The following is a 27,607-nucleotide window of genomic DNA, read 5'->3' as shown; positions in this document are numbered from 1 at the left end:
AGTGTACTCCTGCAATTACAGTTTATCACCATAGGTGCCGCCAAAGAGAACAAATCTTTGAGATTACTCAAACAGTGATGATGATGATTTTTGATGATGTAATTTGATAATACACGTATCTCAGACGCTCCTAAATACATACAGGGTGTCTGAGCTGAGAGCTGAGCTGCTGCTAACATTAGAGTAGCTCGTTTCTAGGAGCTTATATTGTGTGATTTGCTTGTGTGTGCTACTGTTCAAACCAAATTGCCCAAAGATTTTCCAATACAATCTGCAAAAAAATAGCTCTAGGCTTAGTATTCCTTCACTCTGAAGAGGTTTTCCCCCTCTTCAAAACAAACAGACCTCGTATTTTAAACCAGTAGAAACAGCAGTTTTAGTGTCTCTCCAGCGCTCTTCAGCAGACACAGGATGTCTTGTGAAGCTTAGCTTAGCTGCCTCTAGCATCCATATAATTCACGTATTGTTACCATTTTTTGTCGACAATATTCTCATCTTTGGAGGATAATGGGAGTTCACTCTAACTCTGACATATACTTCCTGTGAAAGCACAAAACTATTGTCTAACTGGCTGCTATTTAGCTGTGTAATATCATGTTTGATAGATCCATATTAAGTAAAAGTGCTCAGCATGGTTATTCATTTTATAGCCAACCTTTTTGAGAATCGGTTTAGCACCCAGCCCTAGCATAAAGCTAGCAAGTTAGCTAGTCGGTAGCCGACTGAATAGTTTGTAATTCTCCTATTATACAAAAAGTGTACACAGACATGTTTGTGAGTATATTGTGGGGCGGCTCTGGGGATTCTGTGCAAGCCGGACGATGTCACGCATCTTTCTGAATAACAGTTTTTCTAACAGCTGTCTTCCTTTCTTTCAGACCCCCCCTCTGTGTCCATCGAGGGCTACGACAACAACTGGTATGTCGGCCGCTCGGACGCCGAGCTCCTCTGCTTGGCCAACGGCAACCCTGCGCCCACCGGCGTCACCTGGACCGCGTAAGCATCAAACTCCCTCCATCTGTGCCGCTGATCCGTCTCCCCCCCCGCCTCCCTCACAGAGAGTGACAGAGTTCCTAATTGCTGCCATAATCACGACAGAAGTGTGCATAACAGTCCCGCCTCTTTAATGATAATTTCTTAGTAATTTTTTGATAAACAGAAACGCTCTTAACATCTCATCTTGATGGACAGATGGCGTGCTGAGCTGTGTGTGGTTCTCTTGATGAATACTGAGCAGGGAGACAGAGCGGCTGCTCTCATGTCTGGGATTTTTCTCACATGAACGTTGATTTTGAATATCGCAGTTACAGACAGTCTCTCTTTTCTTGTTTCCCATCTTCTTTTCTAATTCTTATTCTCCTCCCTTTTTTCATCACTGTGTCCTTTCGATTATCTTTTGTTTTATCTTACATTACTTTTTCTCTTTCCCTCCTTACATCCCTCTTTTTGCTCGTTTCACCTAAATTGCTCCATTCCTCTTTTCCTCTTGTATATCCATTTTTGGGCCACCAAATCTTCTCTTCACCATCCCTAACTTTATCACTTCCCTCTCTTTCTTCCCTGCTCCCTTCTCTCCAGCGCGTCCGGTTCGCTGCCCGACACGGTGATGGTGTACGGCAACAAGCTGACGGTGAGGAAGGTGGACGACGCCGTCAACACGACTTTCATCTGCGAGGCCAAGAACAAGCACGGAGCGGGCAAGCACCAGATCACCACCATCGTCATCGGTGAGTCCATCAAACTCAAACGCATAGACTGGATGAAAGAAGTGGATTTAGCCTTTGGTTTCAATGTGAAGCCTTAAACCAGCATTGTATCTCATGGCCAGCAGGGGGCGGCTCCACTGGGTGCTAAAATAAGTCTCTGGTTTTAAGTAAAATTGACGACAAAGCAGGGTATGCTTTGGGGTGTGGCTATGTATCCACCCTCTCGTCCAAATATGGTCACTCCCGGTTCCAAAAACCAAGATGGCGGCCGCTAAAATGAAGAACTCCCCGCCTCAAAAGGGGCTTCAGAAACCAATGGGTGACAGCACAATGGCTACATCCACTTCTTTTTTACGGTCTATGGTGAAACCACACGCACACACACACGCACACACACGCACATACTTGCTCTACATGTGTGGAAGTGTGTACATGATGCACACAGCATACGGTACGGATGAGAAGCGTGTTTTCTCACCTGCAAATATGATGAACACACACACACAGGTGACTTATCGCAACATTCATCAAACACAACAAGACAATTCTCTGAAACAGCATGCGGTCACGGCCTACACACGAACACACACACACACACATGCACACACACACACACACACACACACACACACACACGCACACACACGCTGGGATTTTCATGTGACTCCACATGCATGCTAACAAACGCTCAAAGAGACATTAGCATGTACACACAGGCCATACATCCCTCCTCAAACATGCAGATACACTTGCACACATGCATGCACATGAACATAAATCTCTCTACACTCACACACACACACACACACACACACACACACACAAACACACACACATGCTGGGATCAGGGCTGATCTGAGAGCTGCAGGGATGCCGTCTCTCAATCTTCACATTGGATTGTTTTCATGGTTTCCCTCCTCGCTGGCCGAGGCGCTGCAGAGGCGTCTGATTGACCCTTTCCCCACAGCGGGGCCAAATTGCAGGACAACGAGGGCCAACTCCAAAATCTTTATAACTTCAGATCGAAACCACTCTCTTTAAAGCGGAGTCCATACAGCCACGCTGCGACCGGGAAACTGTCGCTCTGCTGGACCTAAATTAAATGTGAATTGTGGTTTATGAGAGTGAGCGCGGGCCCTCGTTACAGCGCTTTGGCCCTGCGGTGGACGCGACGGTGTTGGGATTGTTGGAGGGTTTCTAAATTCTTCCATGCGGTTCAGGTTGGTGTGAGCCAGTTTGCCCAGGTTTGTTTTTCTTTCTCCTTTTATCTCTCGTTTCTTCACCTCTTCCCTTCTTTGCATTCACTTTCTCTCTGACTAACATCTTTAAGCATGAGTGCCCTGTCGTCCTTTAAGTTCTCTATCACCTTTATCATCAAATCTCCCCCTCTGTCTGCATGCACTCCTGATCTCTCTGCAGGGTCTTGACTTCTGACATTTGCTAGTCGGGTGATTCGATTGCTGTTGCCACGTTGTTCGGTTGGGGTTCACTCTTTTCTTCTGCCCTCTGACTTTTTCACCCATTGATTTGACACAAACACACATGAACCTACAGTCACAAGAACGCACGCACAAACCCAATAACATGCCGACATGCTGAAAGGCCTCGCTGCACATCAGCAGGCCAGACCTCTTCAAGTGTCTTTCTTATCCCCGTGTGTGTGTGTGTTCTCGACTGGTCACAATAGTCACTTTTTTTCTTGAGGAAATACTTTGAATTATCACCATGTTGAGCTTCACAACAACACAAAACAAAAACAACTTGTGGAGGAAGCTACATTTAGAAAATCCGTGGGAAATCGGAGCTCGAGATTTGAATCGTCTCCTCCGAGAACAAAGATGCTTTGTAGCCAGGCGGATGTGTGGGAGTTCACAAGTGGCTAAGCTGCTACTGTTCTTGCAGAGAGCCTTGCATTGTGATTGATTTAAAGTGTCAGGGAGGCTACTCTTTTCCTAACCACACACACATGTAAGCTTAACACACTGGAACCCTTTACAGACACATGTAAAAATCTCTGACTCACATTTTTCATCAAGTACAAACATACTTTAAATGTTTCATCTCCTCAAGTACCCGAGATCAAGCCCAGACTTTGGGATTCATCCTCCTCTCTGTTAACTGCGGCCTTGTGTTTGCTTCCGCTGCAGTAAAATAAGCCTGTGAAGTTACGTAGCGACTTAATCCTCCAGTTTAACACGGTTTCTTGTAGAAGCCGGAGCTGCGGCGAGGCTGCAGCGGTGTTGGCTGACTGAGCGCTCTGCTGAATGAACAAGCAAACACAGCAGCATGTTTTGTTTGCAGTTTTAGCTGACACACTCATCCAAAGTGACTTCCCATGAGTACACAAGGGCACAACAGTTTATAAGAGTGACTTTGGCTATTATGGGAATTAAACTCTGACCAGTATATGCATGGCAGCCTCTTCAACCACCCCCTTGTTTGTATTGTAGACATCCTCACTGTGTGTGTCTGTGCTACTTTCTAAATGCAGCTTTTCCTGAGCAGATACTCCGAGGGAGAGTTTGCATATCGGTGTCAAGGTGGAAGGACCAGTTCTGATGTTCTACACTGTTCACTCTCTATTTAATAATAATTAAATATAATCTCTACATAGACATGTAGAATCTGTAGGCAGGGACGTGGAAAGTGTTCTGGTTTCTGTTTGTAGTCCAGGTAGTATCGACAAATCACGTATCAGCAGGCTGCGGCGTATGCAGCACAAACAGTCCATGATGAGAGCAATAACAGGCGCCGTAATGACATCCCGCCTCCCATCAGCGTCATCTCACGATTTAGCTTCTTATTAATCTCTATAAACATCTGCAGCAAGTTCAGCTAACAATCTGCTCTACATCAAATTTACATTCCCTCGACGCAGTGTCACAAAAGCTGTTAAGCTTTCAGATTTCCCGACTTCCTCAAATGCCTCAGAAATCGATCCAACCTCCGTTCAGCAAACTTCTCATTTAAAAGTCTTCTCCTCTTGAGGACGGACCTGACAAAGCTTCATGTTGACTTGTTACTAATCTGCATCATGATGTTGTTATTTCAAACTTAAAACCTGGTAATTAAAGTCAATCTCAAGAAAATCTGTTTCTTTTTCGGGTTCATACGGCTGAAGTAAGCCAGAGTGCAGCCTCTGTGTAACTTACAGTGAAACTGAGACTCAGCACAAACAGATGAACGGGCGCTCCTCCGGGGGATTTAATGAACAAAGAGATGACAGCGTGTATTTTGCAGACGTACCTGGAGGGGCCGATGTTTGAAAATGTTTATTACCAAAGTACAAATTTAAGGTTGCGTGTGTTAATCAGTGTTATCAGGGTGTCTGCTGATGGGTGCGGGAGTGATGTGTAAAGTGTGAAACAAAACTACAAAGATGGCCGAAGCCAACTAAACAATGACACGGTGCCCGAGGCACTGAGAGCGACGATGATGGAGAGAGAGCCAGGACTGGCCTGGATGAAGGCTGTCATAATTGCTTTTTAGAAGTGATTTTGTGAAGTGTCTTTATTTTATTTAAGTAGTTATTTTATGTTACTATAGCCTCGTACTTTCACTCCATGGGGTTTGTCTATTAATTCAAGGCTAGGAGGGATCACGTGTTGCATTATATTTGCTTATTGTTCGGCAGGACACAGAGAACACAGAGACTGAGGCAGGTATTTACGATACTTTAAATCAGTCAGAGTCTTTTGATCAGGGGAATGCAGGGGGTGAGTCGTGAGCCCGGGAGTGCAGCAGAGCAAGGGCAGGTGAGCGGGCGGGAGGAAAAGCCAGGTAGCTTGAATCGAGGGATCCAAGTGAGTGCTGATCCAGGTGAAATCCAGAAGGTGCAGTAGGCCGGAGCTGGGTCAAGCACAGCTGCAGGCGAAGGAGAGCAGGTACGAGAGAATCAGAGATTTCAGAAAGAAATACACTGAAACAAGAGGCGACGTTCAGGTGCCGTGGTGGAGGTGAAGCCCAGAATTTGTAGCAGAGCTGATTGGAGACGGTTTGCAGCTGCAGCCCAACCCTGCACACCTGATCCCACTCCTGTAATCAGGCACACACAGAGAGAGAGACACTTATTTCTATTACAAACCTTAACTTGTACATTATTACAACCTACCCGAATAAAAGCATGTTCAATAATCTCACAAACCTAATTGTGTTGACAGTGAAGTCCTGTAAATTGCGCCTCCAGCTCACAGCCAAGTCTGCAAAACTGCAGCCCAGTGAGGAGGAAGCCTTTTATAACGCATCGGCTCAAATCTGAAGGCAGCCGACTCGGAACGCCTCCAACAGTCCAGATGGCCAGTCTGCCACTTGTAGTGACTCAAAATACGACTGCATCATTTGACTCACCTTTCTAATAAAGTACTGGCTGAGCGACTCATTCAGCAACATGTGAGTTACTCATTAAAGCGCACAGCAGCAAGTCGAGCAACGAGCCCACTGAAAGAGACAAAATATGACACAGCCCGTCTGTCTGAGTTCTTTCAGGAAACGATTAAACCGAGTGGATTCAGTGAATGAGCCACCAAACTGAACACGGGAACCTGAAGCTGGAGCGGCTTCACTTTTTGTGCCTGTGTCATGAAATAGTTTGTCACGTTTACATTGTTCCCTACAGCCTGAATGCCCACGCTGAGCCAAGGAAGACGATGTTCTGATCAGCATGCTCACACACGTGTTTTTTTAACTTTACTGCCACTTTTTCAAGATAACGGGCAATTAACAGATACAAAAGAAAACAGTATTACTAGAGATGGGCGGTATCGGAGTTTAAGTACTCGTACTCGTAAAACTACGACGAGTACCGCACCCGAATACCACTTTAGACGTTAGCCTCCTGTTAGTTAAGCAGGTAGGCGGAGACGGAGCACTCCTCACAAACAGCACTAGCATGTACACTCACTACCCAAACTGAAGCTAACAGTGTAACATGAACATTAAGGCAAACTAACTTACATATTCATGGACGCACACACGATAAACAGAGTACGTCTGCGATCACTGATGTCTCTGTATGTGCAGTAAACATGTCTGGGCATGTCTCCCTCACTGCCGTGTTCCGGGGGGTGGATGCGCTTTGATGTGCTGCGTTCAGGTGCGCTCAGAAATGGGAGTGCTCATCACGTGACCTTTTTTTTTACACTATATGTGTTTTGTTGTGTTATAATAAAATCCATTGAATGTGTTGTATGCTACACGAAAGTAGAATGTGTGGCAGTGTCATGTTTGTTAAGTAAAACAAAGAGAGAGTGAGGAACGTCTGATGAAAATTAAACACGCTTTATTATTAAGTACTCATATTGGTACTCGGTATCGGCAAGTACCCAAATGTAAGTACTTGTACTTGGTCTGAAAAAAAGTGGTGTCGGTGCATCCCTAAGTATTACCTTGAGCATGGGGTTCATTTGACATACATGTTAATATAGTTGAAGCAGTCCCGTACAGGGGGAGAACATATACTAACCAGTTATACAATGGTACCTACAAAGATATTCATTCATATTCATACATACCTACACATACACATGCAATTATACACCCTTAAATTGCCACATACCTATATAGATCTACAGAAATTTACATCAAAATAATGAACCAGAAGAATCCTGAAAACTGAAGTAGTAACCGCCGTCCATCTCCTGTTTAAATATCATTTATCGGCCCGTCCAGTCGAGGCAGACGGCTATTCAACATGAGTCTGGTTCTGCTCGAGGTTTCTGCCTGTTAAAAGGAAGTTTAAATGTTGCTGCGTGCTGTTCATGGCAATTCATGTTGGGCCTCTCTCTAAGTAATATAACGAAGAGTACGGTCCAGACCTGCTGTCAGTTACGGGCACGTTCCATTGTGTGGACATGTTTGACTTTTTGTTACCATTGGTGGAGCGAGGGAGGAGTAGGCTTAATAGTTTATAACGTTGGTCTGTACAGAAAAAGTGTTCAGGAGAAACTTCCAATAAGAACAAAAGCGGGAGCAGGGGGATGATGTCTGTTTCCAAGGCTTTCGCAATCTCTTCTTTGACAAAATAAACGGGTGTGGTCGCCACCATATCACAGTTTCTCCAGCATTTATTCACAAACGTTTATTACAAGACAGCAGAATACAAAACAGAAGCTTGTTTTCATTTGATTCCTCTAAGCAATGTTTACGAAAGACTTTAAAACAAACTATTATTTAAACTCTAGACACATTTTAGACTGTTAACAAAGCACCTCTGGCCTCGCTGGGTTGCACTTCCATTAGATCGCCGGTTCACTCTGAGACTCCTGGTTTTAGGACTCGAACACAATCACGTAATAATGCTGCTTCCTCTCTGTCTCCTGCAGAGCCATGCATGCATTCAGCCAATAAGTAGAGGAAGGAAACCATTAAGGGTTGGCCCTAGCTGACCCTTCTGCCAAGCAGGCTGATAATATCAGGAGTTAGAGAGCAGTTATGCTGTGAGACAGAAGTCGTAGTGCTTATAATCATATTATATAACATATATTATATGGTATGGTCACAGTGCAGCTAGAGTTCAGTCATCATCATGATAGGAAACAGTTTTCTGGTGTCACAGACACGGAGATGGTTCGGTGTCTGACGTGAGGACATTCAGTAACACCAGAGCACACCGAGTCTGTGGATCAGCTTGACCCTGAAGGAAAACCAGTACAAGTAAACCTCTCACCACTTACAGTAGTGATGGAAGCCAGTTCCAGTCCTCTCAGCGTGAGATCCTAACTGTCAGGCGACGGAGGCCTCGCCTCTCAATAATGTAACAGTTAATACCCCGGCACTTTGTGTTCACGGGCCCCCGACACACCCCGCTAATTTCCCTGCTGAGAAGCGTTAACGGCTCCTCTCTGTTCTGCTAAACGGTAGATGAAAGCGCCGCGCTTGTCTGGCTTTGCCGCTGCCGCCGAGCTGCCGTCACGTGTCAGGATTTCCAACCGTCGGGCTCCGCCGGGGCCACGACTTAGAGGAGGGGGAGACGTGAGGTTGCATGAGGAAAACATTGGGATGAGGGAAGGAGAGGTGAGGCAGGGGGAAGTGGATAAGGAAAGGTTAAAGTGTGAGCTGGGGTGGTGCCTATGATGCACTCTGGTGCTCCTCAGATTTGCTGGGTTGTATTTTATTGTAAGAACTAAACTAAATGTAAGAGGAGAGTTGTTTTGCTTTCGGGGGGCTTTCTCATGAATTTTTACTTTTATTTGGACACAGAGTGAACGCAGTGTTAAAGGCATTTTGGCAAACAGACAAGAGTCAACTCAGCTGTAAGACAGCTCCAGATTTTATTCTTTAGTGTTTCCCTGACGAGAGTGCAACGTGCACACCATCCTCACAACCACACACACATCACACAGCCCCACCCTTATCTCCAATCCGTTCAAATGCACATGATGCCAGATATGCATGGCTTGCTTGGTTGCCAGTGTTGCCAGCTGGATCTGCCCAGCACGCCGAGCTCAGAGAGAGAGGAGGGGGGAGAGAGAGGGAGAGGGTGTTGGCAGAAAAAAAACGATTGGAGTGGAGGATGGGTGGAGATATGACGTGGGTATGGGCGGCAGAAAAAAGACAGATTGCAGAAGGGATGAAAACTGAGATAGAGGCGAGTGTTTGGAGGGTGGAGCGGTGGAGGCGATGGAGAGGCACGAGCGGAGGCAGCAGCAGCAGCAGCAGCGGAGAGTCCTCTAAAAACTCCTGTGACTTCTGGTCCAGTTTCAAAGAGCGGACCGGCAGGAGGCTGTGACCCCTCCGTCCTCCACCCCTCTGCCTATCACTCCATCCTTTTCCCCTTCCACACATCTCGTCCTTTCATGGGGAGTCCAGCTGGCACTGAGCTGGGGGCTGTTGTTGCCGTTCAAACACACACACACACACACATATATAGAGTCACATCTGAGGGGACCGGTGGAGAAGCATTTCCTGGATCGCCTGCGGCAGCCGAGATAGCTGTCCACTGGAAACACACACACACACACACACACACACGCATATGCACAGTGTTGCACACGTACACAAATTGGACCACGCAGCTCTGTGCATAAAATAATCAGATGATCTAGCCGAGGGGAAATCGCTGCCACTGACTCTCTTGGACATAAACCTCTGTAACCTCTGAACAGCTTAATGAAACACACACATACTGTCAGCAGATACACAACCGAGTCACAGTGTAATAACTGTTAATATATCGTAGAATAAAAACACTCCTGAAAGATAAACAAGGAAAAGGGAAATACTGCAATTTTTTGTCCCAGTAACAGATTTCTGTTTATGAAGACGTAACTAAATAATGGATTACTTGAAGAGCAGAACCAACGCGTTTCATTACACGTTAAAACAACAAAGTAATGCGAGTACTCTAACAGATTACTTTGTATCACGTTACCACCAACACTGGTAATGAACTAATGTTTGTGCAGCATGAATGATGATGAAATATGCCAAAGAAACCTCTCTGTGTGTAACCACCACGTCTCCGCAGCTCTTCAGGGCTTCCTGTATGATGTGTTGCCACAGTAACAGACAGGAAATGGACTCTTGTTTAGACTACCAGTCGGATCCCATCTAATCCTCCATCTTGATGGAGATGATTTACTTTCCTCTGGTTTGAGCCCCGGGCCACAAAAATGCAGCATCTGATTGACCCGAGTGATGGAAAACAGCAGCATGCCTTTTAGCTGGACATGTAATCGGTTTGGACGTTAAGTCTCAGGTTTATCTTTGCTCAGTTTGACAGGTTGTACTTGGATACAAACACTGTCATGCTGCCTGAAATACAACATGACAGATGTTTAACCAAAAAAACTACATGAACAAAAGTGGTCAAATCAGTGGTGTGATTTCCTCACAGGAACAATTTAATTTGGCAAAATATGGACGCCTCGTGGTTTCTTTGTTGTTACCTCATTAATCCGACGACTACCCGCATTTGACTCGCCTGTCTGCTCGCTGTGATTTATCAAAGCGGTCCAGCTTAGAGTGGACGCTAACACAAACAGAGCTGTCAGAGCTTCGCAGCTACGCAGCATGTCGTGTGTGGATGGTAACAGACGTGTCGCTCCGTATGAGATGTGCCTGAAAATGACAACAGGATACAGAAGTCACAGAGAAATAGTTCTTTAGTTGTGTCCTGATTTTACCAGGGTGGTTATACAGTAGTTTTTACAGTGAAATAAACTATGTATGGATGGGTTGATGGGCAGCTAACAAAGAGAGATTAATAGAAAATAAGGTTTTGGAAAATCCCCAAAAATTGCAGATATTTTGTTGATATTTTCTGACAGAAAGATTAAGTTGAGGTGTTGAGTTATTTAATGCTTTTAATGAATATAAATGTCGTTCCCTTTCTGCTCAAATCCATTTTAATTATAGTGACTTTCATTCTGCATAATCACTGATCTCCTATCAGTCATCCTGACAGCTCGGGTGAATCTAAATCTTTGCGGAAACACAGCGAATCATTTCATCCTGATGAGATTCAGCTCCACAGCGAGGTGATTTATGAAGTTTATCCCTCTAAAATGAGAACGAAAAACATTGGATGGGGGCTCAAACTGTGTACAGAAAAATATTTCCCTCTGACAATCAAAAACAAAGCTGTGGAAATCTGATGGAAAGTTCCAGAAAGGGGAGAAAAGCTGTGTTGTTTCCCCCTCGGTGGGACTGACGGGGCCGCGGCCGTGCAGGGGTACCGTCTGTCAGAGAGATAAGAGCTGAGGAGAGAGCCTCCAGGCTGCGGCTTATCACACACACAGACCTGCAGGGAATACACAAACACACACACACACACTAATTCATACAGCATGAGTGTGTGTGAAGCTTTCCACCTAGAGAGATTTGAGGTGGGGGCGGTTTATATCTCACCTCAGTATCACCGTTTGCCCGGCAGCCGTGACTTCAGTCCATTTCTCTATCTGTCTCGCAGCAGGTTGACCAACAGTCAACAGATTACCGCCACCGGTGCTCAGAGAGGAAGCTGTCCGTACGAAACATTCCCTCCGCTGCGTGTTTGTGGGTCACGATTAGAGATCATTCAGTGTCTCAGAGAGAGACTGACCCAGAGGAACCAGAAGAAAGGCTGCGGGGAGCTGCATTAATCCAGCTGTGGTGGAAATAATCATCCGATCTCCAGTGGGGAGATTTTTGGTGGGACTCAGTTGCTCCTGAAGTGAAGCTGACCTCACAGCCTGTTTGTTCAGTTGCATTATGGGTAAAATATTGGTGTTATAATATAGGTGTAGATTGGCACTTTTTTCAGCAGCTTGTCAGACACTGTATGTGCAGCATTCAAACTCTTAATATTTTAATGTCTCAACACAATATGACAACTTGTTACGGTGAGTAGGCGGGGCTGCTCCTCCGCTGCTCGTCCACTGTCCACACCTACGTCCGCAGCGTACGCCTGCTTTCAAACACGTCGTCATCGGCCTCATAAGGACAGTCCTTATAACACATTGCCCCACAAAAGTGCACAATGACCTGATGCGGTCAGCCACATACTAGGTTCTGACCTCGTCTTGTTACTTTGCAGCATTTCAGGTGATGTCGTATAACAGGGAAGAGGCTGTGGTGGATTGAGGGGCCTAAACAAACAGGAAATGGCGGTTTGTAAAGTCCACGTTAACTGATAATGTTTGTCATGTTTACGTCACATGTGCAACATTACTTCCTGAATGTAACGTACTTATCTAAAGCAGAACTATGATGCGTTTCTGAACCCTGAAGTCGTTTGTGCTTAAAGAGGGGCTGTTGTGATGTCCAGACCAAACGTGGGTGAAGTTTCAAATCTGTAGGTAAAAGTATGATGAAGTAATCCCCTGCTACAAACGTCTGCAGGCTGCTGTGTACGCTCGCTTTCAGACAGACTTTTGTGATGTCACAAAAAGGAGGAACTCTATATTTGGGCATCTGCCCGAGACACAGCAGAACGTCCTGCCCCTGGCACAATTCAAGGACACGCCCACCCAGCAGCTCAGTCTGCACTCTGCTCAACGGCTCTGCTCGTCAAGTTAGTTCAGAATGTTTTTGAGAAAGTGTTTTATTTGGCTGTGAAGGAAAAACATCAATGTTTACTTTTCCAAAGGACGAGAGCTCCAGACGTTCAATTTAAATCGAAAAAGTGTTTACTCTTTGCCAACAACTCTGTAACACGGCCACAGGGTGAGAGGCGCGCCTCAAACTCTGAGTTCTGCCCCTCAGCAGGCTTCGGAGAGCTGTCCAATCAGAAGAAAGCGGGCTTGTAGGGGCGGGGTTTCTTAAAGGGACAGAGCTGTAAATTATGCTAAGCTACTCCACAGGTATCACAGAGTGACATATGAAGCTTGAAATCAGCATAATACCCCACATTTAACACTAATTTAAGACTTTGTCACAACATTAACAACATGATTATTTTTGCTAACATGACAATGAAGGTCACCTGACTTTGACCTTTCCTGCACGTCCAAAACTTCAAAGTCAAATGGCGTTAAATGCCACCACGGGAAGTCATGTCGTTGTGACGCATTCGAGGTGATGTGTAGTATATGGACGTATCTACTCGAAACAGAAGTTAGGATTAGCACTGCATGCATGTTGAAAGAGAAAAGTTATATGTTCGATGCTTTGTCCGACAAGTGAGATGCCTGTGTCTGTGGATTGTTGAAAAGCACTCTGGGAAATGCAGGCAATCACCAACCGAAACAGAAAGAGAACATTGTGAGAGAATTACAGCCCTTCAGTCAGCAGTGATCTGCTCTGTCCTGTACAGTTATCATAAATAACATGACACAGAGAATAATCAGCTCCAGCTGCAGGCAGAGACTCAGCACACTGTTACAGTCATGTTTCTACTAATGGGTGGGATGCCACATGTTAGCACTTAAAATGTAAGTGATGTTTGTTCTGTTTTAGGGCGGTGTGCTCTTTAAATGAAAATGTTTTGTATATTTAATCACAAAGAGAATAAACACTTAAGCTGTACTTATGGTGTAGGGGAACGTGCACCAGCAGACTGAATCCGTGCAGACCCCAGATTGACCTCCAGGACTCACCGTGCTGTAGTGCTGTCTGGCCTTTCCTTAACATTACATGATCCACTACATGTAGCTCGAGCACCCTGTCCTTCAATATGTACTTACAGACACCAGCAGAGGAAGAACAGCAGAAGCAGGGCGGTGTGGTGGTCTCATTATCTAAAGGTCAACAGTTCAGCAGAAGTGAATCAGCAGCCGTGTGACCGCTCCTTCACACTGCATCTCCACTCGTTCAGGGCCGAGGGACTAAAAGGTCATAATGATTCTCATAGTTTTTCCGTGTAGGAGTCACTGCCGGACGAACCTGTTGTACACTTTTTACAAGTTGTGCAACCTTTTGTTCAGCAGAAAATCTCAAACCAGACAAACTACAAACCACAGCACAGGGTTTGTGTTCTGAGGAGGGCTGTGTTCCACTTTGTGTCCAATCACATTTGGTTGTTCAATACGAAGCCTCAGCGATGCACTCCCCCTTTTCCCTTATGTCAGCCTACATGAGTCTCATGTTTTACCTGCAAAACGCACATTAACTAGAGTTTTCCATTTTTTATTAGGGAACGTGCAGTACAACATTTCGAGCACTTGTGCTGCAGTTTAGACACAATGTTGCTCAGACTTTTATTTTGACATTTGTTTGCTTGAAGACGTCATTTCCTGTTAGCGTTTTGAGGAAGCCAGCTAAGTGAGAACAAATTGCTTTTGTCCTGACTTCAATCCAGAGTCAATGTCATTTGATCATTTAATGGTTGCAATTATGAGTTAAAGATGTTCACTCAAAGATTCGTTCTCTTTGGCGCCTCTAATGGTGATAAACAGTAATTGCAGGAGCACACTTTCTAACGTAACCAGATGTCCACGGTTGGCTCCGGATGTAACTCTTGATTTTCCTGGCTGACGGTCGCTTTCCTTTTCAGACTGTTTGCTTCATCTGAGCGTCCAATTTGTTTCTTTTTCTTTGGATCTTCACTCATTGTTGAAGTTGTATCTGTAGTCATCCATCTTTTCTTTGTTTGTTCAGCCATAGTAGATTACTGTTTACTCGGAACACTTGCAGAGACCAGAAAAGCAGCCGCTTAGCTCCGCCTACCCTCTCTGGCAGACCAACCACTGCTGGCTGATTTTATTTACATTTATTTACACAAAACATTGTGATAGTTTGGGTCATGCTGTCTTTTACAGTTTCCCCTCAGTCTGTGTATAAAGATATAAAGTAAAGTTTATGACGACTCAGGTCATCTTTTTGCAATGAGAGTTTAATTGGTTGGTTTGTCACAAGCTCCACGCTGTAGTGAAGACAACATGAGAGTATTTAACAGTTTTAAATCAAGTCTCTGATATTTTTAACCGTATCACTGAACAACATGAAGGATTTTAGTGAGCAAGAGGATTAAAGTCGCTTGCTTGGCTCGTAGTTTTCAAACAAACCGAAGGCCGAACAGAAACAATGATTTTTTTATGTAATGTCATTTAATGTAATGTCATTGTGTGTTTTAACTCTTTTAAATCACCAGCTGTGTTTGTTTTGGAGGAGCAGAAAAGATATTTGACTGACACGATGTGAATCGACTTGAGGTCTTCTTTACTGATCATTTAAAACATTGACTTTTAGAGGACGGTTCTGGTTCTTAGGCAGCAACATTTTTCACTGCACATGAATACCCAAAATATATCCAAGAGCAGATTTTAAAGGTCTATTTAAAACTATTGCGTCATTTGAGTCAAACTATAATTAGAAATGAAATAAAAGTAGAGTACGTAGGAGGATATTTGCTGAAATTTTCTGTTATGCTTTTGCATAAATGACACCTAATTAGGATTAGGCCTATAATTAGCCTGAAATAGAAAACACATCCATGCAGCATAAAAGCTGGAAGTGTGGAAGAGTGGCTGTGGGGTACAGGAACAAATTAGCAGAATTAACAGAGGGGATTACGCCTTTGATTAACACAAAATGAACAAAAATGGGGTTCAAGAGGTGAACGCGGAGGAACAGGGAGGGTTCTGGCTCCTCAGAATAAAGTCTGCTTATTTCCACCAAGTGTCGTCGATAGATTATTTTCTGGGCAGCGAGCCAGAAGTCGGCGTTACATTGTCAGCTGGCCGGTCGGCCGGCGGCTGTCGTCCCTTTTTTTTTGTCCTTCAAGACGGCGGCAGCAGCAGAGACGGGGAATTACAGCGAGACTACGAGGACTGAAGACTTCTTTCACAAGATGACACGGACGAAACACCTCTTCTTTTGAAGATTTTACAGGAAGCAGGCGCGTTTTGTGCTTGCAGGACGATCTGTTACACTGACAGAGGAGGTGCTGTGATCCTGACACCCGCTGAGAGAAAGGAAAGATGGAAACTAACGTCCTCACAAGTCTGTTAGGATGACAACATCTTTTTGTGACTTAATTTATGTCACTTGTTGCAGGAGCTATGAAAGCTCAACCTTTATTTATACCTGAGAGATCACTGAGCTCTTCAGTCTTGGAACGAGCTTAATTATTTTCTCCTGTGTCTGTGCAGTGATGTAGCTCGATGCTCAAAAACTTCTGTGTGTCGTATTTGACTTCCCATCAATCAGGCCGTGCTTCTCCTTCGAAATGTATCCAGCTCGTCGAAACCGGCTGCATTATTGATACGCAGCCGGCAGAGTTGGGGTGGGTGAGGGGGTTGAGGGGGGTTGAGTGTTGCGTGGTATATAGTGTAAATATTTCACAGAGAGGTACATGTTTCTTCACGTTCCTAGTGTAAATATTTCACGTTCGGGGGCCCGTGTGCATCGACGGAGTCAGGATTTAAGACTCTTTCTGCTGCAGTCAGAGGAGGCTGAGCTCATTGACAGAGCCGAGCCGAGGCACTGCTGGTTTCAATCAGAGCGAGGCGGCGTGTGGGTGACCCGTGAATGCACAAACGAGAACACGCTTACATACAGCCTCGCCGTGTAGCGTGTCCGCCTCCTCTGGGCTCCTCTCTTGCAGGAGTTGCGGTTTCTCTGAATCGGCCATCCAAGAGCAAACTCCTTCAGCTGCGTGGCTCCAGGCTGAATTACACGTAATCGCTCACTGCACGCGTACAGAAAGAGCGTATGCTACATCAAATATAGTACATATGTGCGCTCTGTACGTGCATCTGTGGTTTATCATGTGGCACAAACCGCCATCATGCATCTTACATGCACAGATGCACAGTGTAGTTAAAGGAAGTCTGCTTTAGAGGAGAAATGCTGGATGAGGTCATTGTTTAGTCTCCAGTGAAATCTGAGGGAGAGTCATAGTTTATAACTGTTGGAAAATGTAGTTAAAAACAGCTCATTGTGCTGCAGGTCTCAGGACTGTGTGGGCGTGGCCGATCACATTCTGATTATCTGTTTGGCTCCGCCCACAGAAACCGCCCATGTGACCATCAGCCACCGTCCGAGTCAGAATCAGAGGAGGAGGCAGGAGTCCAGGCGTCTAAATGTTTTAATTTGTAATTTTAGAAGAAGAAGAAGAAGATGTACTTTATGAACATGTTACACACGCAAAGGCAAAGAAATAAACCCATGCATGAACAGGAAGAGATGTCAGAGTGACGGGGCTGCACATGGACATGCAACCCAAGCAGTTGGAGGATTCGGTGCTTTGCTCAAGGGCACCTCGACAGCGCCCTGGAAAGGAGCGGGCACCTCTCCGGCTACCAGCCACAATTCCATGCTTGGTCTGTGCCGGGACTTGAACCGGCCACCCTCCAGTTCCCAAACCAAGTCCCTGCAAAAGTTCTTTGCTGTGCGTATCACAGTTAGCAGTTAGCATACAGATGCAATATTAGCTAAGAAGCTCCTATTTGTTCTATGCTATATGATGGCTCTTGTGCTGTATAAGATGAGAGTTAATCACCCTCACAGACATAGCGCATCATGAAAGGGCTGACTGGCGGCACAATTAGGCGCTGTAGTTATTCTCAAATATGTTTCCACAGTGGTGTAATGCTTCGGTCAGCGTTGATATCTATAGTAGAAAAACACAAAACTTCCCCTTTAACTCCTGCAGCTGAAAATCCACAACCGACCGGCCGACAGTCAACACCAACAGGCGTCAACGCTTGGCCCGCAAATGATGCTCACGCTAGCTGCAAACAGCCGAATAGCTGCTGCGTGACCTCTCTGTATACCGTGTTTTACGTAGAAGCCTGCGGTGGTTGTGGGTTTCCTCTCTTTGAGTGTCATATTTGCTTCTGCATACAGATTTATTCGTTGTATGCACCTTGTCCGGCTCAGTCTTCCCTGCCCTCGAAGGGTCAGATGTTACTTGCGTTTCCTGCACCTGAAACTCGGTGAGGGAGCCGACCATGATTACCTCTGTGCTGCTGCTCTGCTGCTTTTTAATGCACTTCAGTCCCTCACACAGGTACAGACAGTCACAAACACTTGCATAAGCAGATACACGGCATGCACGCTGACACAAACAGCCCTGAACTCTACAGAGACACAAACACACACAAAACATCCGTTTTTTGTCGAGGGCTTAGTCACATTTCTCATTTCTTCGAGCTTTGCAACTGCGAGCGATTCCCCTCCGGCCTGACACATCCACAAACCTCAATAAACCACCCATCTCGCTCTGTGTCTGTGTGCCGCTGTGTTTATTTGTGTGTGTGTAATAATAGGCCCGACAGAGCAGCCTGTAATCCTGCAGACCAGCGCTCTGTCTTTCAATTAGCCGGCAGGGCTTGTTCAGGGCCGCCGGGGTCAGACTGCTATCACCATCTGCAGCTAATCCACTACAGACTGATCAATGCAGAGTGAGGGAGAGGGGGCGGAGGGGCGGGAGGTTAGGAGGGAGGAGAGGAGGAGGGATGTGAGGTTACACGTTTGAGTGAGACGCAGAGGAAAGGTCAGGCAGCTTTACTGTTAGACAGGTAGGAGAGGGAGGATGACGGAGGTGGAAGAGAGGGAAGGAGGCAGGAGAGAGTCGAAAGACGCCTGCTCTGAATCTCCGTCTTTAGTGTTTCAGTTATTTATACACTGTAGGTCTGGTTCGGCTCATTTGCAGCAGTTGCATCAGATTTCGGTGGATTGGAAAGAAAACTCTCTTTGGAACAAATCACAGTGTTTGTTTGCAGGAGCCCTTTCTTATTCTGAGATCCTGCAGTAACGCCGTAAAGAAGTGCCGCCATACGCTTTGCTTTTTTACACCGAACCAATCAATGTTGGCAAATTGCTTCCACGTGTGATTTCATACGGCATGCAGGTGTGTCAGGAGCGAAAGACACACACACACAGCTACAGCATTTATCTTTTATACAGAATGGCGGGGCAGAATAATGGCGTAACAATCCCTCGATCAGGCTGTGGTAAAGGGGCTGATAACTTCTGGGTACCTGCGGTTCAGTCCGACAGCTCATGTTTGTAATAGTTTGAAATGTTTATTGCAGCAGCAGAACATAGCTTGTGTTCGGCGTCTCGGCTCCGACCTCATCGCTCCTCGCAGATTTATTTTACATGCAGAAATCTGAGGAGTGATGAGATAATATCTTAAACCCTCCTAGCTGGAGCCTGCAGGTGGATGCTGGGGCTGAAAGCTGAAAGTGATCGCAGTACCGGTGCAGAGGGAGAGACCGGCAGCTTAAAAAGACGCCACATTGGGAGGATGCGTCAGGTGATTGAGGAGAGTGACGCACGTCAAGTGTGAAATCAGAGCAGCTCGAGCTGCCTGCCTGAACTAGCTCGCAGGCAACGTTCCGCTTAGTGCAGAGCAGACGGGGCAAAGCAAAATGTTTAGTCATGTTTCCGGTGCTGGTAACTCTTTAGAGAGGAGAAGGGTTTGGGCTTTTCAGATTTGAATCTGTGACGAGCAAACTGGATTCAGCATCTGAAACATCAGGAGTTAGCTAGCTGACGGAGCGTACCGTCAAGCATTAAGCATGGCGAGCCAACACTCTCATAACTGTCTGAGGTCTAAGGCCGGAGATGTACTCGCATGTGCGTGATGGCTGCCATGCATTCCCTGCGTCTGTTTGGAGCGTCAAAACTGCAAAACTAAATGGAAACAAGTCGGGGAAATGTTGGAGTGACAGAGTGGGGATGGTGCTGACGGTGTTCTGTCCATTGAACACACGAAAGCTGGCGCTTTTTCTTCTGTGATCTCAGAATGAACATCATAATAACCTCCTCGAGTGTCGTCATGTTTACATCCCTCATGTACGGTAGTTGCATGTGGCCCGAGCTCTCTGGTGCGCCCTCTAGAGGTTTCCTCCAGTAACACGCATGGTGCAAAGAATGTATGTGAACAACGTCACATACAGTTGTTTCCCCCAGAAGAGACTGTTGTTTGTAAGAGTGACATCACGCAGGTTCAGTCGGTCGTGCCTACCACAAAGGTGACCCCCGCCTGGCTCCAGACTTTACTTTACAAAATGTACTATAAACATTCACACAGTAATGTAAGCCCAGCAAAAGTACACTGCACATACGATGGACATTTTTCTGCTCCTGCTTCCAAAGTATTGAACATGCAGGCCCAGCTCTAAGCGTCATTGTGCAGAGCTCCACAACAGCACATGGAATCAGCATGCGGTAAATCTCAGCTGCTGTCTGATGTTTGCTTTTCATTTCGTGCTCCTCATCATATTCATGGACCGGCACATTGAGAGGAGGAGAGAGAGGGAGCGGCTGGATGAAGGAGCAGAAAAGGAGCAGTGGCTTTAGAGAGCGCCCTTAATCCTGTCCACACTTTGTTTGCTGTTTTTCTCCCCTCGCCGCCTCCCCCAAATCCTCCCTCTCCTCCCCCCCGCTCCTCTCTCCCTCTTTTCACTGCTCTGAAAGGATGGAAGCGATCCATCTGAAATGAGCAAAGGCACACACGCACATATTCATTTCCCCCTCTTTCTTTCTACTCTCTCGGGCCCCTTTAGCCCCCCCACTCCCCCTCCTCTCCCCTCCCTTGTCTTTCACTCTCCTCTATTCCAGATTTGCTCAGAAATGAGTCACCCTACCACAAACCGACCCATTTAAGAGGGAGGGAGCTGCGGAGACGGGGTGGGGGGCGACTAAGGGAGGAAGATGGATTGACTGAGAGTGGACGAGAGAGAGGGAGCGAGAGAGAGAGGGAGGCTGATGGCTGTTTTTCACTCAGCTGGTTTTGTTGATCAGTATCAACAGCCAAGGTCTGGATCCAATCAGCTCCCTGCATTCAGCCAAGCAGAATAGGACTAAAAATATATTTGACAGTGCACAATACTGGCACACACACACACAGCACACACACTTACAGCACACAGCAGAAGCAATAATGTAAATTCAATGTATAATGCAGCACAGACGTTTGGTAGAGAAGCGAGAGCACTTAGCGGAGTTTTGGATTATGAAACAGAAGTGTGCGTGTGCATGTCTGTGTGTGTGTGTGTGTGTCCATACGTATTAGCTGAAATCTGCACTGAATTAATGAAGCCGCAGACATGTAGGTGTGAGACATCACACTAATTACGCCAGCAGCTCTGTAGCCTCGCCATCAATAACGTTCATTAAACTACTGAACCCTCTCAAGTTGACGGCTCTGTGTACAAGTGTGTGTGTGCGTGCGCGCGTGTGTGTGTGTGAGTGAGCACCGCAGTTAGATGATGGATCGCCTCAGATTTGCATTAAATGCTCTTTTATGTGGACACGGCTGGCTGACAAAGGCTATTTTTTATCATCTCTGCGGGTCCAAAGTTTCAGGCGAGCTCTGAGGATGGAAAGAAAAATAGCACACACAATGTCAGTCATAACTTTGCATCAGTCAGTGATCTGCAGCTCAAGTGTCGGGGCTTTTTAGTCAACGAGGTAATTTCTAATCAGCCTGAATTAATTCACATCAAACCTTAAGGTTGTCAAAAAAAAGATTTTCTAAAAGCTGCTGCGACAGAGAGAGGGAGAGAGAGGCACCATCACGAGCAAAACAAGGAATCTGAGAAATAAGGGATCATGTGAAGTGAGCAGGTAGTTAACACGTAATGGAACCCCGACAGGGTGAGCAGCACCCTGCTCACTAAACATTATCCCGCTCATTACACAGCTATTCACTTACAATATCAATAATTTGGCAGAAAATATTAATTTAGAAATGATTATATCTCTGTTTTCCATTTAAAAATACTCCATTACACTCACAGTGAGAGCTGTCTCCATAGCAACGGTTAACTCTGTAGCCTTCTTAACATGAGTTAACCTAGCTATTATTACTCCCATTAAAATGAGCTAAGCTAACCTAGCTGTTTTTACTCCCATTAAAATGAGCTAAGCTAGCTGTTTTTACTCCCATTAAAATGAGCTAAGCTAGCTGTTATTACTCACATTAAAATGAGCTAAGCTAGCTGTTTTTACTCACATTAAAATGAGCTAAGCTAGCCGTTTTTACTCACATTAAAATGAGCTAAGCTAGCTGTTATTACTCACATTAAAATGAGCTAAGCTAGCTGTTTTTACTCACATTAAAATGAGCTAAGCTAGCTGTTTTTACTCACATTAAAATGAGCTAAGCTAGCTGTTTTTACTCACATTAAAATGAGCTAAGCTAGCTGTTATTACTCACATTAAAATGAGCTAAGCTAGCTGTTTTTACTCACATTAAAATGAGCTAACCTAGCTGTTTTTATTTACATTAAAATGAGCTAAGCTAGCTGTTTTTACTCACATTAAAATGAGCTAAGCTAGCTGTTTTTATTTACATTAAAATGAGCTAAGCTAGCTGTTATTACTCACCTTAAATGTAAACATTTCCTCTGACGGTGAAGTAAGACACGGTGAATTGGACCGCAGGAATCATTGCAGCACCTGATGGACGTTTTCTGTCTCGTCACTGTCAGAGTCTGTTGACATTTTCTTTTCCATTCACCGTCTTTAAACACCGCCGTATCCCGACCTGTGTTCAGTTTAATGTTTACTTCATGTGCCGTCTTCAGGTCTGTAGATCTCTCTGTCGTAGCCTTCAGTTTTTGCATCGTTTAACGTTTATTGCTTTCTCTCCGCTGTTCTCGTCTCTTTTCCTTTTTCCCTTTGTAAACAAGCTGACGTCAAATTTACAGGACCTCTCATTCCAGAATGTGTGATTGGGGCTGCATCCCTAGCAACGGTCTGTTCTTCAAAGCAATGGTCTGTTATCGAGGAATAATAGACCTCGGAATGCCTTGTTCAACCAATCAGAATCAAGTATTTAACACAGCCGTGGAATAATGTTATTTGCTTTATTTATTGGCCTCTGTGTGACGAGTCAGCAAGTCAATGCACTGATCTAATACTGTAACCAGTTAGCACCATTGGTATCTGAATATATCTTTTAAAACAAAGACGGTATCTTATTTCAGGAGCCGAGGACTTTTTTGTTGTTGCGGTAAAGTTTGTTTTTACGCTAGTTAGTATCACATTTTAAAATGCTGGTATTGTGACTACTCCTCTACACATGGGTGGAACGTTTTATTAAATCCATGCTTGATTTGGCTTCACAGCCGAAGACAGAGCCAGCACAACGTTCTCTCCCAAAACCTCTGAAAATAAGAGTCTCAGTCTGAGCAAGTGTTTCAGTTTGTAACAAGAACACGATGTGCTCCAACTGCAGGACTTCACCCAAAACACGGAGAGTTTGTAGGATGACGATGGTGAGCATTAAGAAATTGAACCCAGGGGAAACTTCCACCTGGACTCATTCTCAGCGGGCTCTTCACATTCAGGGGGACGAACACAAAATCCTCAGGACCTTCGTTTCCAGTAATTCTCTAACCTGGCAGCAAGTCAAAACTGTTTCCCGAAACAGGCCAGTAAACACGCAGGATGAGGGTCCTTTTGTTTACAAGCTGCGGTTGTCTTGTAATCAGACAGAGCTTTATAAAAAAGACTGCCACAAAGAAAAGTTGGCTTGTCCTGTTTCAAGTCCTCAGGCAGGGATGTGAAATCAAACTATCTTTATATTACGGGTCTGTCTCTGCAATCACAGGCCACCCTGCTGGCCCAGTGGGTAGTAAGTGCTCATTCTGAAAGTAGCAATCTGGGTTTGATTAAATCAGACTTACAAAATGCATTGCACCGCTTGACTGCAGACATGTACCTGTAATAAGAATTAAAGACTAATTGTAGAGCGGAGCCTTGCAGACAGTTACAGCCAGCGTGAGGGCTTCACAAGACACACCATCATCCGCAGGCTCTCGTCCCCTTTAAGGTCAAAGCACTCACCTTGCAGGAGACACCTTTCAGAAGCAAACATAATGATCCACCGCTGGAGGATGTCACAAAGCCCCGTATAATCATGCAGGAGGGAGGAAAGTCTTCAGATCTGCAGGCTGAGGAGACGTGTCCTCCCACCGCGGGATCTACGTGTGGGCTCTGTTGTGGGATGAAAGCTCCGCAGCTGAAACAGAAGCTTCTCTGGTATTTTGATTATTACACCCACATGTATGAACTTCAAATTAGGTGCAAAGTCTCAGATGTCTCGGAACAGTTTCAACACGAGCTGCTGCACAGAGTTTCCACCCAAGCAGGAAAATAAAACGGTGAAAAAAGGCTTTTTTTAAATGAAGTGTGACCTTGTCTCAACATGAAAGGACGGATGAAAAAAAACACCTGCGGCTCGGCTAAGGAGCTACTTAGAGTTAATAAAACTTTTGGCTGGTTTGTATGAAAAAAAGGACCTTGATTATTTTAGAAATTTAACCAATTTTTCAATCATAGTTTGCAGAATAAAACAGACTCACCTCAGTCTTTGTGAAAGAACAGGTAAACCCAATGAATGTGCCCGTGCATGCTTTGTTACTTAGGCTTACTGTGATGTTTATTGGAGTATCGCAAACGCTTCATATCCCTCGTGTCTGTACAACCTCAGCTAAGTTTATGGAAATCAACATAATACTATAATATTGACTTAATATACCACTTATCCTGTTCAGTGTCACGGGGGGGCTGGAGTCAATCCCAGCTGTCATTGGGCGAGAGGCGGGGTTACATCCTGGACTGACCGCCTGTCAATCACAGAGGCAACCTTTCACACCTACGCACAATTTTAGAGTCACCAATGAACCTAACGAGCATGTCTTTGGACTGTGGGAGGAAGCCGGAGTACCCGGCGCGAACTCACACATGCACGGGGAGAACATGCAAACTCCACACAGACAGGCCCCCTACGTCCAAATCGGGGATCGAACCAGGAACCTTCTAACTGTGAGGCGACAGCGCTAACCACTGCACCATGCATACCATAAAAAGCGTTGAAATTGTGTCAAAATATATAAGGTATAAAAATAACAAAAAAGATATTTCTGAATAAACTCAAGAACAAATCGAGCAAAAGAAAAACGTAAACAGAGACATGAAAAACATATTTCTTAACACTAAATTAAATGAAGTCAGGAACACTCTCCTCATAAATGTAACCATTTATTGCCAAAGGGAAATACAGTTATACTAGCAGCAGCAGCAGCGTTAGTGTAGCAGGGATGAGTGAGAAGGAAGTTGCATTTACATGGACCGCCTTGTTGTGAGAAGCTGCTGTGATTGGTGCGTTACTGATTAGCAATGACGATTCAATCAGCTGATTACAGCTGGGCGTGTATGAACTCTGAGTCCTGCGTGAACTAAAGCCTCATTTGTTAGTTATTTAAACACTGTACTTTTTTATGAGTGACATTTGGTCGTTTTTATGAGGGTAAAGGTGTTCAAATAGTTTCATATGGAATATAAATCAAGTTTCTATGTTGCTGTTGTTTTTGGCTGACTGCCGGGGTCAATGTGGGGCTGAGAGAGAGAGTTGTGACATCACAATGGCGGCTCATGGAGCATATTTGACCTCCACTGACGCGACTCTCTGCCTACACGGCTCTGGATACTTTGCCCGGGGAGTAGGCGGGGCTGCTCATCCGCGGCAGGTCAGCCACATACTAGGTTTTGACCTGGTCTTGTTTTTAGTGTGTCGTTTTCTTGGAGTGTCTTTAAATGCTTCCAAAGTCTCGGATCTTTAAAACATAAAGTTTTATGAGTTTGGCTCCAGCTTTTATGTTTCTTTAGATCATTTTAAACAGGATCATGAAAACAGCTATCTCCCGCTGCAACGGCCTGCTGCCTCGAGCATGTTTCCACCCCATTTTACACCACATACGAATAACGTACATACACACATAAGTATAACATAATGGAACAGAGAGACGCCTTGTCACTCACGATTAAACGATTAAAGTCTGTAGCTATCAGAGTTTTTATTCCAATTGAAAAAGGATCATGTAGAAATCACCCCAGGCCGTTTTGCGACCTTTTTCACTGTAACTCCTTTTTAACCACATGAACCGTGACGTAATGACCTCATCCACAAACGCGAAAGACAGAAAACGTCAGTTGCAAAAAGATTGAAAGCTCGAGCTAATAAAGTTTTTATTTTGGTTGATTTGAGCAGCATCATGTAAAATTAAAAAAAACACAGCCCTCCTGCGGGATGTTTTTTTTATTAACCAGGGCCTCATCGCTGAGCAGCTAAAGCTAAAAGTGCTAATAGTGAGAGTTTGTAGGCTGTGATGTACACCACAGGCGGTTAATATCAGCCTCCCATCTCATCTGCCGGGTTTTAGAGGATGTACACGCACTCAAAATCAATATCCAGGGCTGTTGCTTCCCTTGAGTTGCCTTGCAGTGTGTTTTTATGGCTGCATTTTACAGCAGTACAGTTAATCTGCTCTCAGTGAAAAACATGCGGCTGGAGTTTATTCCCTCTGAGCTCTTATATTCCTGTGGCGGTGCGGCAGCAGAGTGGGATGTGTGCTGTATGTTCAGACCCTCCTGTGTGTTTTTAAGCGAGCGCAGACGTTAAAGCGTTGCGTGTACGGGCTGTCATTTTTTGTGCGTTCACACTTTAGGCTGAGGGTGTTATTAAGGTGAATGGAGCCAGGAGTGGGGCAAATTGCCTGCAGAGTGTGTGTGTGTGTGTGTGTGTGTGTGTGTGTGTGTGTGAGAGAGAGAGTCATTTATTGAGTGTTTGTATGAGCAGCTGTGTGTGAGCAGCAGCTGGATGCAGAATGAGTGAAAGAGCTGGAAGAGGGAGGTGGGGAAACCTCAAGTTCATAGCCTCTGCAGGGGGCGCAGAAAGGGAGAACTTAATTAGACTAGTGTGTGTGTGTGTGTGTGTGTGTGTGTGTCATATGTTTGTGTTTTGTAGTTTTGAACGTGTGCTTTCTGCAGAAAAAAAGAGACTTGCTTTCAAGGTGAAGACGGGTAATGAGTTTAGAAAATATGAATCCACCCCTTTCCCATCATCGTCTCTCCATCCTCTCCTTTATCCACACCCTCTCCTTCCACCTTCTCCTCCTCCATCTCTCTCTCTCTTTCTCTGTCTCCTTCCCGTCTGTGTGTGCTCTTTAGTTTTCACCCCATCTGCTCGCTCTGTGTCAGAAAGCATCCATTTAAAACCCGGAGAGTCTCCGAGGAGAGAGCGAAGAAAGGCTCAATGGTCCCCAAAAAACACCCCAAAACAAGATGCTTAAAAAACTCATTCTGACTGTTTCCCCTCTCTCTCTCTCTCTCTCTCTCTTCCTCCGCCTCTTTTTGTGCGGTTTACACTTTAGTTTTTCCTTTCTTTATTTCCTTCTCTTTTGTAGCAGCCTCTGATTATTTCCTCTCTGATGAAAAGCACGGGGAGAGAGCCGGAGATGAAAAGCACCGGCTAGAATCCGTGATGAAGACACAGAATTGAAGATGATTTTTAGGCAGGAAATTTCCTCCCTCGTTGCGGCATCAAGGGGTTGCATGAGAAAATGATTGAGATCGTCATGGAAACACTGCTGGTAGGATGCAGGAAGGAAAAGGGGGGGGGGGATTTTTGGTCTGTGTAAGATTTTGGTCGGGGGGTCAAAGGAAGCGTGAGTGTGTGTGAATGAAGATCATGGATAATCAGGGGTAATTGAATAGACAGTGTGTGTGTGTGTGTGTGTGTG

General features: G+C 45.2%; 1 protein-coding gene across 2 annotated transcripts in view; it reads left to right on the top strand.

Annotated features, from left to right (window-relative positions):
• pvrl2l (PVR cell adhesion molecule related 2 like) overlaps positions 1-27,607 on the top strand; it is a 372,881-nt gene that overhangs the window by 190,171 nt on the left and 155,103 nt on the right. For both annotated transcript variants that reach the window (XM_069681001.1, XM_069681000.1), the window contains exons 5-6: positions 879-996; positions 1,579-1,727. In XM_069681001.1, the coding sequence (XP_069537102.1) occupies positions 879-996; positions 1,579-1,727 (267 nt within the window). The remainder of the gene's footprint in view (positions 1-878; positions 997-1,578; positions 1,728-27,607) is intronic.

Source organism: Semicossyphus pulcher, unplaced genomic scaffold (genome assembly GCF_022749685.1).
Source record: "Semicossyphus pulcher isolate SPU_LCO1_2020_fin unplaced genomic scaffold, fSemPul1.0.p SCAF_5, whole genome shotgun sequence".
Classification (NCBI taxonomy): domain Eukaryota; kingdom Metazoa; phylum Chordata; class Actinopteri; order Labriformes; family Labridae; genus Semicossyphus; species Semicossyphus pulcher.
Note: the sequence above shows the minus strand (reverse complement) of the source record. Positions and strands in the feature narration are given on the sequence as shown.